This window comes from Centrocercus urophasianus, unplaced genomic scaffold, assembly GCF_019232065.1.
Source record: "Centrocercus urophasianus isolate 14NV4802_14NV808 unplaced genomic scaffold, USGS_Curo_1.0 seq_73, whole genome shotgun sequence".
Taxonomy (NCBI): Eukaryota; Metazoa; Chordata; class Aves; order Galliformes; family Phasianidae; genus Centrocercus; species Centrocercus urophasianus.
Genome location: NW_024885344.1, coordinates 14,550,585 through 14,564,100, shown reverse-complemented (window position 1 = coordinate 14,564,100; position 13,516 = coordinate 14,550,585). Strand labels below are relative to the sequence as shown.

The 13,516-nt window shown below is 37.2% G+C and overlaps 1 protein-coding gene across 9 annotated transcripts in view; it reads right to left on the bottom strand.

The window, feature by feature from the left end:
• Positions 1–13,516, bottom strand: part of PLEKHA5 (pleckstrin homology domain containing A5) — a 169,339-nt gene that overhangs the window by 67,367 nt on the left and 88,456 nt on the right. For all 9 annotated transcript variants that reach the window (XM_042837637.1, XM_042837634.1, XM_042837638.1 and 6 more), the window contains 2 exons: positions 4,914–4,997; positions 3,645–3,765 (listed from right to left, as the gene is read on the bottom strand). In XM_042837637.1, coding sequence (XP_042693571.1) covers positions 3,645–3,765; positions 4,914–4,997 — 205 coding nt within the window. The remainder of the gene's footprint in view (positions 1–3,644; positions 3,766–4,913; positions 4,998–13,516) is intronic.

Genomic DNA, 13,516 nt, shown 5'->3' with positions numbered 1-13,516 from the left:
ATAACAAACTTAGTCACATTTTGTAGAATTAGATCAATTCTGAGGAACGATCCCAGAAACCGTGATGTCTCTAAAATCAGAACCTACAGGGCTCTGCACAGTGCCAGTACTGAGAAAGAAGCTGAGAAATCCAATCAGTGATATTTACTCTTTCCCCACTGTGAAGAAAACAAAAGTCTTGAACTTTGGGCAATAGCTCATTCAGTAGCTGGGGCTGCATACCTAATGACTGTTTCAGCTGCTCTTCTCTGAACACAGCTGCTGATGGACACCAAATTTACGTGAGTCTTCTTCCCCAGTTTCAGAAGTGCTAACTATACCTAAAAAATGCTCTTCAACTAACATAAAAAATGATCAATGCTAAACTTATTTAAAAACAAGGTTCAAGAAACTTCTGAATGTAAATTCAAAGGAAAGAGATACTAAATCTTCTTCTTCCTTCTGCCTAAAAATATATTTCTATGTTTAAGGCTTAAATTATCCTCCAGACCACAAGCCAACATAGCTCTGCCTTCTGTATTTTGCAGGCAATTTCAGTGCCTTTCAATATTGCAGTCTTCCATGAACTGAGTGGTTTTCTGCCTCAGCACTTTAGCTTGGATTAGGAGGTTGCTCTTGAAAATAATCTCCCAACCATTCCCCCTTACTGTGTTTTAGTTTGCTTACTGGAGCAAACTCTGTTTATTTTGGATAAGACTAAAATGTAAATGCATAAGGACTAGCCTGAAGATAAACCACAAAAGCACAGTACAGATGTTTGGTCCTAAGCTCCAGTACTGCCCTGCACGTCGCTCCTGTTTACTGTGCTATTTGCTAATGTGGATGCATCTCATGACTATTTCTGATTAAACTGAATCCCGATCAGACATGCACTGATGTACTGAAACTACTTATTTAAAGCTGGAGTGCCTTGAGGACTCTATGAAATACATATAAACTGATACACATATAAACAATTTGACACATCCTCGCTGTAATAGAGACTTCATTCCACTTATGGTGAGAAAATTGTTAGCATGGTTCTGCAGATAATCATGGCAAGGGAGATGAAATGTGGAGAGGGGCCAGTAACAAGCCTTACTTTATTTACATATGAAAAAACTGAGCCCCAAAATTCATTTCAGAGCATGTAACCATATTGGTCTAGGTAGCAATTTTAGCACTTAAAAAAGGAAGACTTCACTTTAAAAGGAAAGATAGAAATATGTATGTCTCTAGCAGCCACAGGCCTGTGTAGATCTTTTCCACAGTCACGGGTCTGCTGGTTTCAAATTTAGAGATACAGTTCAAGTCAGCAAGGAAGAAGTAGCACTTAAAAGACTACTCTGCCCAGGATTGTAGTGTAATCTTTGACTACCATGCTTTATCTAGTGGGAAAGAAAGAGCAGTAAGACTTTTATCTGAGACTGATTTTTGTCTCACCCCATTCAAACCTCTGATAAGCAAAAGACTTCAGAAGTCTTTCTGCTATAATAAAGAAACTTATCCAAGCGTCATGCCTATTCTGGATCAATAAACATTCATGAAAGGCAGTACTTACTTCTGTACCACTCAACTACCTGAACTTTTAGTTGTAGTATAAACTTGACCTCCATTCCTCATTATCTTCCAATATTCAGTACAATCGTGAGTTATCTTTGAAAATAAGAACAGCTAAAAAAAGGAGGCATGGGCTGTTCTGTGACTTAATTCCTCACTAATATTTTACTCCTCCTCCATTATATTCAAATGTTGATAAGACAGCTAAGGATTTTACTCCGTATTGAGAGAGACATGAAAAATAAAAACATAGAAGAAAATCAGTTGTTGTGTCTAGATTCCAACAGTAGGAAATTTCTATTTAGTCGTCTTTAAACGCAATTTAAACCATTAGCCTTAAAGAACCAGAAAAGGTTGACTAAATGTTAGCTCTGGAACAGTTACAAATTATTTATATTCTGAAAGCAAAGCTTTTAAAATGGTGCTACAGTAATTCAGATAACATTACATGTGAAAACTGATGTACAGTAATTGCACATAGAGGCACATGAATCATTAATATTTTAAATGCATTTAAAAAGTAGAACAGATAGACAAGAGGAATGAAGAGTAGCACAGAAGTCTTCAAAAATAGGAGTTTTCAAAGGAAGTTGAAGTGTCATTAATGAAAGAATGTAAAGAAGCTACAATAATTGGCCTATAGCAATCTCAATTTCTTGAACACAGTGAAACAAACCAGGCCAGAGAGCATTTTAAACTATCCTTTTGAAAGGGGACTATGAAAATACATTTGTAAAATACACTAAACGCGTTTCCTAGCTGGCTCTGTTGTAATTCATTCTTTGAGTAACTATTACTACAATCTATAACACTATTACTATTCTAACAGCTTTTTAAGATGGCTTTCCTGCATGGACAGAAATATGACTGTACAGAATCTGAGATTATGAGTTTGGTTTCTGGTTATAACTTATCTGCAGCTCCTTTTTTCCCCCAGCAACAACAGATTAAAGCATAGTTTGAAAGCTAGAGGCTTCTTCTCATTAAATAACAGTTTTCTAATGTCTTATAGACATGCAGAATCCTTGACTTACATTTAAAACAACAACAGCAAAAAAGGTGTTTCAAAAATGCACTTCAAGAAATCTTGAATGTTCCTTTTCCACCAAATGGAAAACAACTTATTTCAATTCTTTCAAATTAAGAAATCTGTTCAGTTAAAAACACATTCCATTATTTTCTCTTATAGGATGGATAAATCTGCCAAAAAGCATTTCTCATCATTAGGGTTTTCCATAATATATGTTATTTTTCCCCTTGTTTTAAATGATTGCTTAGTAGAAGATGTTATGGCGCTTGTGCCTGTCATCACTGATCACAGCTGTGATCTTGGTGACAAAACATAATGAAATGATTAATTCTGTAGCAAGTGCATTTTCCTTACATGAAAGCTCAGGAAAAAAAAAAAAAGTGGAAAAAATGCACACAATAACTTTGTTGGATAAAACCAGCTTTAAAATAAATATAATTGAGGTTAAAATAAATTTAATTGAACCCATACTCTGGATAAACATTTGGACATTGACCTTAACCTTTTGAGTAGCTGGTTAAATAGGGAAGGTGGGAAGCAAATTTAAGTAGTTTAGGAATCTCCAGGATTTCTCCTTGAAATTTTCTCAGGATACCAGGATTTCTGGTTCAATGTCAGCAAATCATGACATCTGCCCTTTTATTTTACCACAGTATCACCTTCCATCTTGTTAGTAACCGCATCATTTACAATTAGAATCTTTGCATTTTACCAAAAGAAATCTAGTCAATTGTTTGTGTATCCAGCAATTTCCAGAACAATGCTTACAACCAGATATCTGAGCAGTTACTCCAGATTGCTCATTTGCACTTACTTGATTAGAAAGGTTGAATTCTGTAAACAATGTGTGTGCAAGTCATATGATCTGAGATATCTGATGAAATTTGCAACTTCTGTGATAATCTGTTTCAAACACCTCAGTTACCAAATTAAACGTAATAGGAACTGAGTGCCCTAAAAAAGGTAATATGCTTCATTTCTCTTTTTAAATGGAATACTAACATAACACTGCCTAGTACTTTGTGATATAACTGAATCATTTTAATTTTAACTTAATTTGGACATAGAGACTTACTCTGCCCACAGGGCTCATAGGATGAGCAGCATAATCTGATGTCAGATTATAGTTAGTTGCTTCACATATCACGCTTACAGGTCTCTCCTTCTTTTCTTCAGACGTCATTGCTGCAGCAGTCCTGAAAATAGAATATGTAATAGCACTAGAACATGCTGTGTATGCACACTGCTATTAAAAAGCACCCCCAGACGTAGCCTAATACAAGCTGCGTCCTACTTTTTCAATTTAAAAGCAGTTCACACTTCATTGTAAAGTTACCTGCACTGTGTTTTAATCTTAAATCTGTCACAGATGAATTTAAGATGTTTAAAATAGGATTTCTTTATTAGCTTATGCTGTTAGTGGGAAGGAAAAACTCTTTGATATAGAAATAGGACGAAATGCTCTCCAAAGCCACATATGGCTTTGCCTCACTTCAGAGAATCATAGAATGGTTTGGGTTGGAAGAGACCTTAAAACCCATCCAGTTCCAAAACCTCTGCCATGGGCAGGGCTGCGATTCACCAGATCAAGTTGCCCAGGGCCCCATCTAACTTGGCCTTGAACACCTCCACAGATGGGGTACCCACAAGCTTTTTGGGCAGCCGTTGCAGTGCCTCACCACCCTCTGAGTTAATGACCCAGACTAAATCTCTTCTCTTTCAGAATACACACATTTATGCAATTCCACATACTGTAGTTCTGACAGTTGACACTGTGACAGTTGTCACAGTGTAACAGGTGTTGCAGCAGTGGTGGTAAATAGGACACCTAACACCCAGCTACATATAGCATCTTAAAGTCAGGTATGACTACCATGCATATCACAAAATTAATGCAAAGATAGCAATTACTGGGGAAAGGACTCAACAGGCCGACAAAATAACCAACAGAAGAAAAACTATCAGATAAAACAAAGTAAATTAAACATGCTTGATTGTGCCTATAGGAATCAAAAATGGATTCTTTGTTGGAAGTTTACTGGATTACAACATAATAAATATATTGTTTGCTAATACTGTAGAATATCTGAAGCGACAAATGGAAATCCACACAGTTAGACAGAGTACATTTCTACTACATAACCACGTTGCATTATTCTTATTGCTATTTTTCTATTAAAAAAAACAGTATCAAGTATTTAATATTATTTTCAACAAATTTAAACAAATGAAATTATATACATGGTAATTCGACTTGGAAAAAAAATAAACATCACAATTAGCAATCATGGAAACTTATTTAAATGTTAGACACTTTTAAAACACGTATTTTGTAGCCACTTACTGTTCATTCACAACAAAAATACAGTTGTCCTGCGATGGCTGTCCCGTTACCGGATGTTTGCAGGTTACTTTTCGTTCATTATGACTGTAGAGGGGAGATAAGGAACAACTCTTAGGCATAAATTTTTTAGTTTTCCAACTCAGCCATATATAGCCACTACATCAAGTATATCAAACCAGTAAAAATGAAGTCAGTCATTTAAAATCTTCAGATGATGCAGATTAATATTCAGTGATTGGAACAGCGCTATGTCACGCTCAAGGTCTGCTTTAGTCGATGACTAACCCAGCACACTGCTCCACTGCACCTCCCAGCACCAGGGAGCCTGTCAGCATAGGCCTTTGCTCTCACCAGTACACACCAAAACTGGCACGGTATCTGGTTCTCCTAAGCTGCAGCTTTTGCTAGATCACTGGATCACTAGATCTTGGAGCAGCTCCAAGAACATGAAAGAAATTGCCGAAATTCAATGGCTCTCAGCTGCTGCCACTCACAAAGGAAATGTTTTGACTTGAGCCATCCAGCCCAAGTGGGGACAGGAGCAAAGGGGAGAAGCAGTCCTGTTGTAACTGCCTGCAAGACATGCCTGTCGGGTGACTCTTATATGCTGGTCCTGCTGCAGAACGGGGCTTTCCTGCAAGTTTCAAGGCCTCACAAGTCCCAGCCACGTCACGAGCAAGCATGAATGAAAGTGCAGAGCTGCCAGCTGGCAGAGTAACAGCTTAGGACACTGTGAGAAGTCGAGGCCTGAACTGCAACAACCCCTGGGAACAGCATTCCTCAGATGTAGGGGTGGAGCAGGGCAGGTGTGCTCATGAAATCTTCAGTGATCAAAAAGCAAAGAAGCTGAAATCAGACTAGGAAAGGACAATGAGCACAGAATGAAGGTGTATTAATCAGGTATATTCAAGTTATTTGAAAACAAACTCAGCTCACTTGTATTTTTAACACTTTATATGATCAAAAAAGTACTTACTACAAAGAGTGAAGTACAACAGTACTTCAGTACAACAGTACTACAACAGTAACTGAAAGCAGCACTGTAAATAATGAAAAAACAATAATTCCTTTTAAAATATTTACTTTTGCAAAGAACACAGGATACAGTCTGTAGGACCTTATATATTACTACGCCTTTTTTACCCCAAGCTCAGCCTTAAAAATATTTGTGGACAGGGAACAAACCTGCACAAAAAAAGTGTGCTTTAGTTGCAAGATAGCTGAAGAGGCACAAAAGGACAGGAGCTCTAAATGCCACATTTTCCCCAGCAGCTCCCTCTTTTACTGCCTGTTTGCCTAACCTTTTCAGCTTTCACAACTATGAAGCACAACTCATCTTGCAAATGTTATGCACTCTGCTCTTCCTGCTTCTTAAAACAACGGAGACTTCACAAGGCTATCTTAACGTTCCCCAAGCTCTTGAACATGCCTTTTGTTCATAATCATTTTACAGCTTTGGTGCATAACTTAATTACAAGTTATCTCCATTCAATAAACCCATAAAATATTCACACTTGTTCCATGAACAGCAGACATTTGGATAAATGTGCATAAACCTAAGGTGCAAGATTAGAAACATAACCCCATTCTTTAAACTCTCTGCTGAAATTAAGTGGAATTTTATAAACCTACAAACACCTAGCTGGGTAGACACGCTATGGAGCACAGCTAATGAACTAACAAATTCTGGTAAGTAATCTTTATTTTTTCAGTAAATTCAGCAGAATTCTCAGTTCAGCTTCCAAAGAAGCTGCTATAACAGAAGCTCATGTATTACAGTAAGAGGAACAGAAGGAGACAACAGGAGTATGTTTGTACCATTCCTTATTGCCATGATCCCACAACTTTAAAATGAAAATGGCCCATATTGAAGAGAACTCAAAAATATTCCCAAGAAATGAACCGGATTTTCTTAAATTCTTTTCTTTTGACTTCCAAAAACTTAATTTTCATTCACTCAGGTGACTCAGAGGTGTCATATCCCAGGTGCTGTGGGAGTGCACCTGGCACATGCCTGCACAGGAACAGGCAGGATTCAACAACCCCATGGGCAGGTCATACAAAGCCAGGAGGGAAAACAGATAAGAGAAGGAGAAGGATAAACAGAAGAGAGGATGCAAAAACAGAAATCTATTTAGCAATGGTTTTTTTTTTCTACTCTCGAATCATATAATGAGTCAGTACTTCAGTAGTAACACAGTAGTTTGTTTTTGGACAAAATATGGTTTTCTGTACTGCTCAAACTGACTTTGGACATACAGAAATGAAGCTGACATTGCATACGAACAAAAGGCAAGAAAAATCATAAAACACAAAACAATATCCAGTGAGGTATAACATTCCTTAAAGCATTTTAAAGATCCCTATAGTCACTTCTCTGCAGGTGAGACAAAGACAGAACAATCTTTTCTTTGTCTTCTGCTGAGATGGAAGTGAAATTTCGTAAGCTTGAAAAGAAGTGTGATTACTTTAATATGTCTCACTGGATGAACAGACTTTAAACACTTCAATTTAAAACTTGTTCATTACTCATCAGAAATGTTGCATTTTTGGCATTCACTTTGCAGATATTTTGACAAGACTTCTCAAGTTACTGGTGTAAAACATAGAGTATCTTGGTAATTGTTGTCATAACCCTCCTACCTAACAGTAGTTTTAGGCGTTTGTTTTAAACTAAATCTTGCAGACTACAGAAAATTTCATTAAAAGCCACCATTCAGTATTCACAATCTTTACCACATTCAGCTTGGACAATTGTCCAAGAAATTTCATGCTGGGCCTACACCCAAGCTGCATTATCTTGTCAATGGGTCACAGGGGAAATAAAGCAAAAATATTTTCTTTTACTGCAAATTCTATTTTCCATTTTATGCAAACTCCACTCTGCAATTCAGAATTTTAACTCCGTATATTTCTGTGTCTATGCCTTTATGATGTGACCAAGAGTGATTTACTTGGATAACGGCAGCCAGAAGACTGCATGTTAATTTTCTGCTGATGCAGGGATACAACCTTCAAGTTGTATATGGATATAACATTCTTTTCTTCTTTCTTTCTCAGAACAGGTAAGGGTGGAAGAGACCTTTTGGTCGACCTGCTCAAGAAAAGGCACACGAAGCAGGCTGCTCAGGATGAACTCCAGGAGGCTTCTGAAGATCTCCAAGGAGGGTAATTCCACAGATCTCCAATCAATTTCTGGTAACAACATGTGTTGAGAAAGCGGGGTAACTATATACACAAACAGCTGTGCCTATACCAAAGGATTTGACTGACCTTTACTATTTCAGCAACCGCAGTCAGTTTGTATTAATGGCCTGCTACACACTATAAATTCCCTGTATATTTTATTAGTATTCATGAGCATAGATTCAATATTAACCATTAAAGTTTGCCACTGAGAAGCATTAAACTCCAGAAATGAACACTGCTGACTAAGATCACAGAATGGTTTGGCTTGGAAGGGACCTGAAAGCTTATCTAGTTCCAACCCCATGCTACAGGCAGGGCTGCCACCCAGCAACTCAGGCTGCCCAGGGACCCATCCAACCTGGCCTTGAACGTCTCCAGGGATGGGGCATCCACAGCTTCTATGGGCAGCTGTGCCAGTGCCTCACCACTCTCTGAACAAAAAAATGTTTACTTCCTCAGAAAAGAAACAGTGGTTTGGTGTCTGGGTTATGCTGGGACTTTGAGGAAGTGTGCCCCATGCTGAAACACTGCAGCACTCCCCGGAGCAGATATATTTCTTCATTGAATGAAGGTGATGTGACAGAGAAGCAAGGTACATCACAGGTCTGGCACGCATCAAAATAATGCTCTGTTCTTGATTCCAGTGGTGGCCCTGACAGCGGCCAGTTGTAAAAGCATTTGAAATAAAGCAACCAACCAACCAAAAAAAAAAAAGAAAAAAGAAAAAAGAAAAAAAAATCCCAACTGTAATGAAATAGCTGAAAATGGAACATGTCTCTGAACAAGCTATCTCAGTGCAAGACAACCAAACAGGAAAATCTGACCTCCTTTTCTCTGGAATTTATTATATTCTTCTTCCAAAACCATTTCTCTGAACAACTGCAGGCTTTAGCAGGTATCTCAGCTTTGACACATGGACAAACCCTCAAAGAAAAAGAATTTATCTTGTCCAGGTTAGAAGATGACCACAACCTTGAATTTGACTCATACTATTTGCTTTCTTACTCTACTCCTTCTTTCTCCTTTCCATTACTCAAGACACTCTCTTCAAGAAGATAGAAGACAGACACAAGACTATTTTACTTATTTTCACCAGTGCTAAACGTGTTTAAGAAATCTTGCTTAATCTACTCATGTACAGTTAACAGCAATCTTTTTGATGGCCAAAAGTGATACAAGGATGACTGAAAATGTCCTCAAGTAGATTATTTAAATACATTATCCTATCCGTAGATAGAAAAATAATGTACAACTCCAGGGACAGCACTTTCCAACTGTTTGTTTTAGTTTTGCCTTGTTTTACAGAATTGCTGACACAGAAATGCTGTGTACCAATGGCACTGCGAAATCAGCAAACAGAAAATTTGATCCAGTTTTGTCATTTTGAAGTTGTTGTAATCTTTAAATGTATTGGGGCTTTTTGTCCGATTTTTTTTTTTTTTTGGATAGGCAATCAACTCAGTTGATAGCAGTAGAAATAGAAAAAAATATATATAATCCAGCTGGTACAGAAAGGTCTATGCAATTAAATTGAAGAGTTAGACAGAATTAGATTGGAACAGAGCAATTCACTCTGAAGTGGCAAGGAAGAGCCAAGTACAGAGGTGAGGACACTCAGATTGGGGTCTCTCCATTGTATGATTTGGTTGAGCTCCCTATCCTCTCATGAAAATGGAGCAGGGGCCAGAACTCTTAAAAACACATCTGGTTTTCTCCCACTGAAATTAAAGCTAGATACCACTTCAAAGCTTCGCTCATGCCCTTTCTCTGTATACTTTATTTATGTGGTCCTAAAGTCTAAGGCCTTCTCATTTAGTCATTCTCAATGTGACCATCAAAGCAAAGGCTGACTTTTACTTCACTGAAAGGATACAAACAAAACCATAAACCGGGACATAACTTCCAACAAACCTCTTCATCTTTAATTCAGAAAGACTGTTCCTTTTGGTAAAACTGAAGAACACATTTCAGAAGATTGGCATACCGCATATCTGCCTCCTAATATGTTTTCTAAGCCTTAAGTAAGATTTTCAGTCTGATGATCTAATGCAATCTCTTTATATCACAAATTTACTCAGAGTACATAGAGATATTTCATAAGAGAGGCAAATGTATACATTTTTCATGTTTCATAACAAAATACTTTAAAGCTATGAATAAAGCAAAAAATCACAAAAGCCATTAAGTGCTCCTCTCTAAATTAATTATTTTCACTGACGTTTGAAGGCAAGATTAAACTGGAAACATATGGAGGATGAGTCCAGTCCAGCTTTATTCAACTTATGTGAAGCATTTCATTATTAAATTACGGAAAAACAGTGACAAAAAAATCACATCAGCAATTTTTATGTTGTGTGCTTGCTTTCTAAGATAAGAGTGCCTCAAAACTGAAATAAATGCAGTAACTTACAATTATCTAACAAGAAATTGTCTGGATTTTGAAAAAAATTTAAGTAAATGCAGTCCCTACACAAATGTTAGCAAGAACGTGGTCTGTGGTTGTACAAACTCTTATTTTACTAAATCTGTAATGCCACATTGTACCAAAAGCACAAGCTTTTTCTTTTTTTTTTTTTTTTTGTCAATACTGTCATACCCTGTAATTATAAAGCTTTTTTTTTAATTAAGTTTTTTAAACAACTCTGGCAACTGTATAAACTGAACCGTAGGCTTCACTAGCAGACATACGAGTACAGTAATTTAACATCAGGGCCACTGTATAAAAGGGAGTGTAAAGAGACAGGAAGTTTCCAAGTGCACAGAGTGCTGACCTGCATCACATACACTGTGACTGTGAAAGTGAAGTATGTAGAATACTTTGGTGCACACACATTTGGGAAGGTGCACGCAAAACTCCACTGATCTTCTTGGCAAACAACACAACACCTAGTCTGCAGTTGCTGCTGCCACCAATTTCTTGATCTGCCATGAGTTTCATTTTTTCAGGCAAAAGCTCTTTTCTCTCTGGATTTTCCCTTTAAGCCCTCCTTAGCATGAAGCAATCACAGGAGTTTTGGTCTCCCTGCTAGTGCTGTAATGAAAAAGCACCTGAACATCTCTATACAACTGACTGTACTCAGCTTTTCAATCATTATAGATATTTATGTCTAAATATTAAGCATTACTGCCCTGAAAGCGTAACCCTTTCTTTCAATTGGACCATTGTAAAACTAGATTTATATTTCAGTGAAAATAAAGCCTTTTCTTGCCCAAGCTGATAAAATTGTTTTTCCAAAACTTTGTAGGAGGATTTCTCTCACATGTAACATATTTGAGAATTTGCAAGATACTGAAATTCAATAAAGGCCACAAAAAGTGGAGGAAACTGTGAAGCAACTTGCTGTGTGTCATTAATGCACTTAAGATTTTTACATTTTAAGCCCTGAGCACAGTGTAAAATATACTATCTTGGTAACAGCACTGCAGTCAAAGAAAATCCTCAACTGTGTATTAGTATAAAATATAATGACCAAAACATTATTTGCTGTTTGAGACAGCTTGAGAAAAAAAGGAGGCAGTTAGAAGGCACAACTATCTGTAAGTCTCAGATTTGATATTTGAAATCTTAGTGCTCCTTAAAGGATAACTAGTTGGGAAGCTTCCAAGAACTAGTGTAACATAAGACCCTTGGAGTGAAAGCCTACATGCTGTTTTCTAAATTCAAATAAAATTTGGAATAGCATGGGTCAATAGGTGGCTTGCAGACAAGAAGTAGTACTGGATATTCCCATCCTGTTGAGGACTGACCACAGACATCCCAGCAACTAATGCTGCCCCCAAAAGCCCACTTGTCCCCTGCACCAAGGATGCTACAACCTCTCCTGAAGAGGCTGTGAAGGTAAAAGAAATAAAAGCTAACTTTTGGAGAGAGCAACAAGAAGTCACAGATAACAGCTGTCCTAATACAACGAGCTAGTTCTCTTTGCTGCTAAAGATAGACTGGTCATATTAGACTGTGTGAAGTTACCTATTCTCATTAAGAAGAGTAGATTAGGAACTATTAATAGGTATTTACTTACAGACACATAAATGTTAAAGGTTTATGGAACTGGAAATGACCTGAACTTACAAGAGACATACAGGTTGTGTAACTGCATGATCACAACTATATCACAACACTTGGAGCAATTCAGCACCCCAAGTACTGTCATTTGGAGACTGGAGAAAAGCCAGGATTCTCAGCCACCATCCACAAATCTACGCACAATTTTAAGTAACAATTCTTCGCAAATGATTTTATACAGTTATCAAGACATCAAATGTTTTCATCAAAGATCACTAGGCAAGGGAATGATCTCTAATGCCTATCACTGAGCTCAGTTCTGCAAGCCTTGGCTTTCATGACTTATTATGTTGTAAGAAATACAAGTGAAATGCACTACTTCAGAAAGGTTGTTAGACAGAGAAGTATGAACTCAAAAATTAGCTTTGATTTATGGTTCCTTTTTATTTTATTATGAATTCCAGAGATACTTTGCAGGAGAAGCCTCTTTTAATAATAGTTCATGTTTTATAATAATTAAACACTGAAAAAAAAATCTCCTTAAATATTACACAAAAAAACCGCATGCAAATAAATTAAGCAGTTTTTATATAAGCAAACACTATCTTGTTTATGCAAAAAACAATCTTGCTGTCAAAAGTATTTCCAACTGAAATCTTACTTGGCTCTCATGCTTTCAAGAATTCAAGATGTCTCCAATGGATGTACATTGAAAAAAGGTCAAAGTTGCCCCAGAATGTCTTCACCTCTCAAGCACTGACAACCTTGACTATCCTGTCCAGCCTCCTTCCCACTTTTAGTTTAAATGGGAGTTCATTGAAGTTCAAAGATGCAGAAAAAATATAGAAAACTCTGTGTTTCACTGAGAGATAGCTGTGCATTTAATAACAGAAGCAATAAATCTACTAACAAAACTGATAAATCCCACATTCATTTACCCACTTCTAAGTTTTCAATGCGTTTGGAGCACTCTCTGGACAGGTGACAATCCCTTCTTGCAAAACCTAGTTATTTAGTAAATTCTTGTAATCTCCTTCTATTTAAGTTCTCTTGATATTCTTGATATAGTTCTATAATGATACTCCCCCCTCGATATACTACGCGTCAGAATTCTGCTCATCTTAGTTTTCACCTTATTGTGGGGTTGTTTTCTTATAGTAAGGAACAAAAGAGTACACTGTGAATTTACAGTTTATGATCTTCTGCTTGACTGCTATTTTCAATATTTAGCATCTAAGCCCAACCTTCTTGCTCTCTTTCTCCTTCCTCTCCTTAGTTTTCTTCCAGATGATCTCTTAACTATGCATGTAACTCCTTCCCCAGCTTTCCACTTTCTGTGCAACTATTCCATGCTTTCACTGTCACGTCTACTTCCTCTTTGCAGTTACTACTCTTGAATAAGAAGTTGCTG